Source organism: Nematolebias whitei, chromosome 18 (assembly GCF_014905685.2).
Source record: "Nematolebias whitei isolate Nwh7 chromosome 18, NemWhi1, whole genome shotgun sequence".
Lineage (NCBI taxonomy): Eukaryota > Metazoa > Chordata > Actinopteri > Cyprinodontiformes > Rivulidae > Nematolebias > Nematolebias whitei.
Window position 1 is genome coordinate 40,821,419 of NC_056515.1, and position 1,129 is coordinate 40,822,547.

Sequence of the window (1,129 nt, forward strand, 5' to 3'; positions counted from 1 at the left end):
AGTCCATCACAGAGACACCTGGACAGGTCTGCAGTCCATCACAGAGAGACCTGGACAGGTCTGCAGTCCATCACAGAGAGACCTGGACAGGTCTCCAGTCCATCACAGAGACACCTAGGGACAATTTCGAGTTACCATTCAGCCTAGAGAGAACATGCAAACTCCACCTAGAAAGGTCCCTCTGCCGGGATTTGAACCGGCGACCTTGCTGCGAGGCGGCAGCTTTACCAACTGAGCCACCGTGCAGCCCTATGAGTGTTCAAATGTTGAAAATGTCTTTATGCTCCTTCAGGAACATCAAGCTACTTTTGTAGGAACAAAAGTAAAAATTATGCTTTTGTGGCTATGTAAACAACTTAATGTCCAATGGAATTATGGGTATTTTTTTCCTATTTATGATCGACGTAGATCTCCATTAGTTCAACCTACTAACTAAAACTATATATATATTTTAATTGTTATTTATTTCTTTAATTTTAATATTTTTTGGAGATGGCCCTTGTCATGTAGGAATGTCACATATTCTGCAGATGGAACTAAGAATGCAGCTGAGTCCCTCTGAGGGAAAGAGTCTTTTCAAAATGGACAAAACCTTTTGTTGTTTTCAACATTTAACAGCGTCATGATTTTAACCCAAGTCATCGAAAAGTTTACTTTCTGTAAAATATTGACATCTCGCTGATCAGTGACTGACGTTATTTTTTGTTGTTGTTTTAGTTTTGATGACAATTAGCATGGCTCCTCTTTGATTTGTTCTTAGGTGGTTTCACCCCAACATCACAGGTGTGGAGGCTGAAAACCTCCTGTTGACCCGAGGAGTGGATGGGAGCTTTTTAGCCAGACCCAGTAAAAGTAATCCAGGAGACTTCACCCTCTCTGTACGGTAAGTCAGAGGCAGACAGGTTTGGTTTCATTTCAGATTAGACAAGTGCATATCGAAACGAAACGACGTTCCTCCAGGTTCACTGTTCAACACAGGACATTACGTGCAAAAACAATACAAAAACAATACAAAAACAATACAAAAACAATACAAAAACAATATAAAAACAATACAAAAACAATATAAAAACAATACAAAAACAATACAAAAACAATACAAAAACAATACAAAAACAATACAAAAACA

General features: G+C 38.7%; 1 protein-coding gene across 1 annotated transcript in view; it reads left to right on the plus strand.

Annotated features, from left to right (window-relative positions):
- The window catches only part of ptpn11a (protein tyrosine phosphatase non-receptor type 11a), a 24,784-nt gene that overhangs the window by 1,203 nt on the left and 22,452 nt on the right, over positions 1–1,129 (plus strand). Inside the window, exon 2 of the mRNA XM_037692146.1 lies at positions 761–883. Within this exon, the coding sequence (XP_037548074.1) occupies positions 761–883 (123 nt within the window). The remainder of the gene's footprint in view (positions 1–760; positions 884–1,129) is intronic.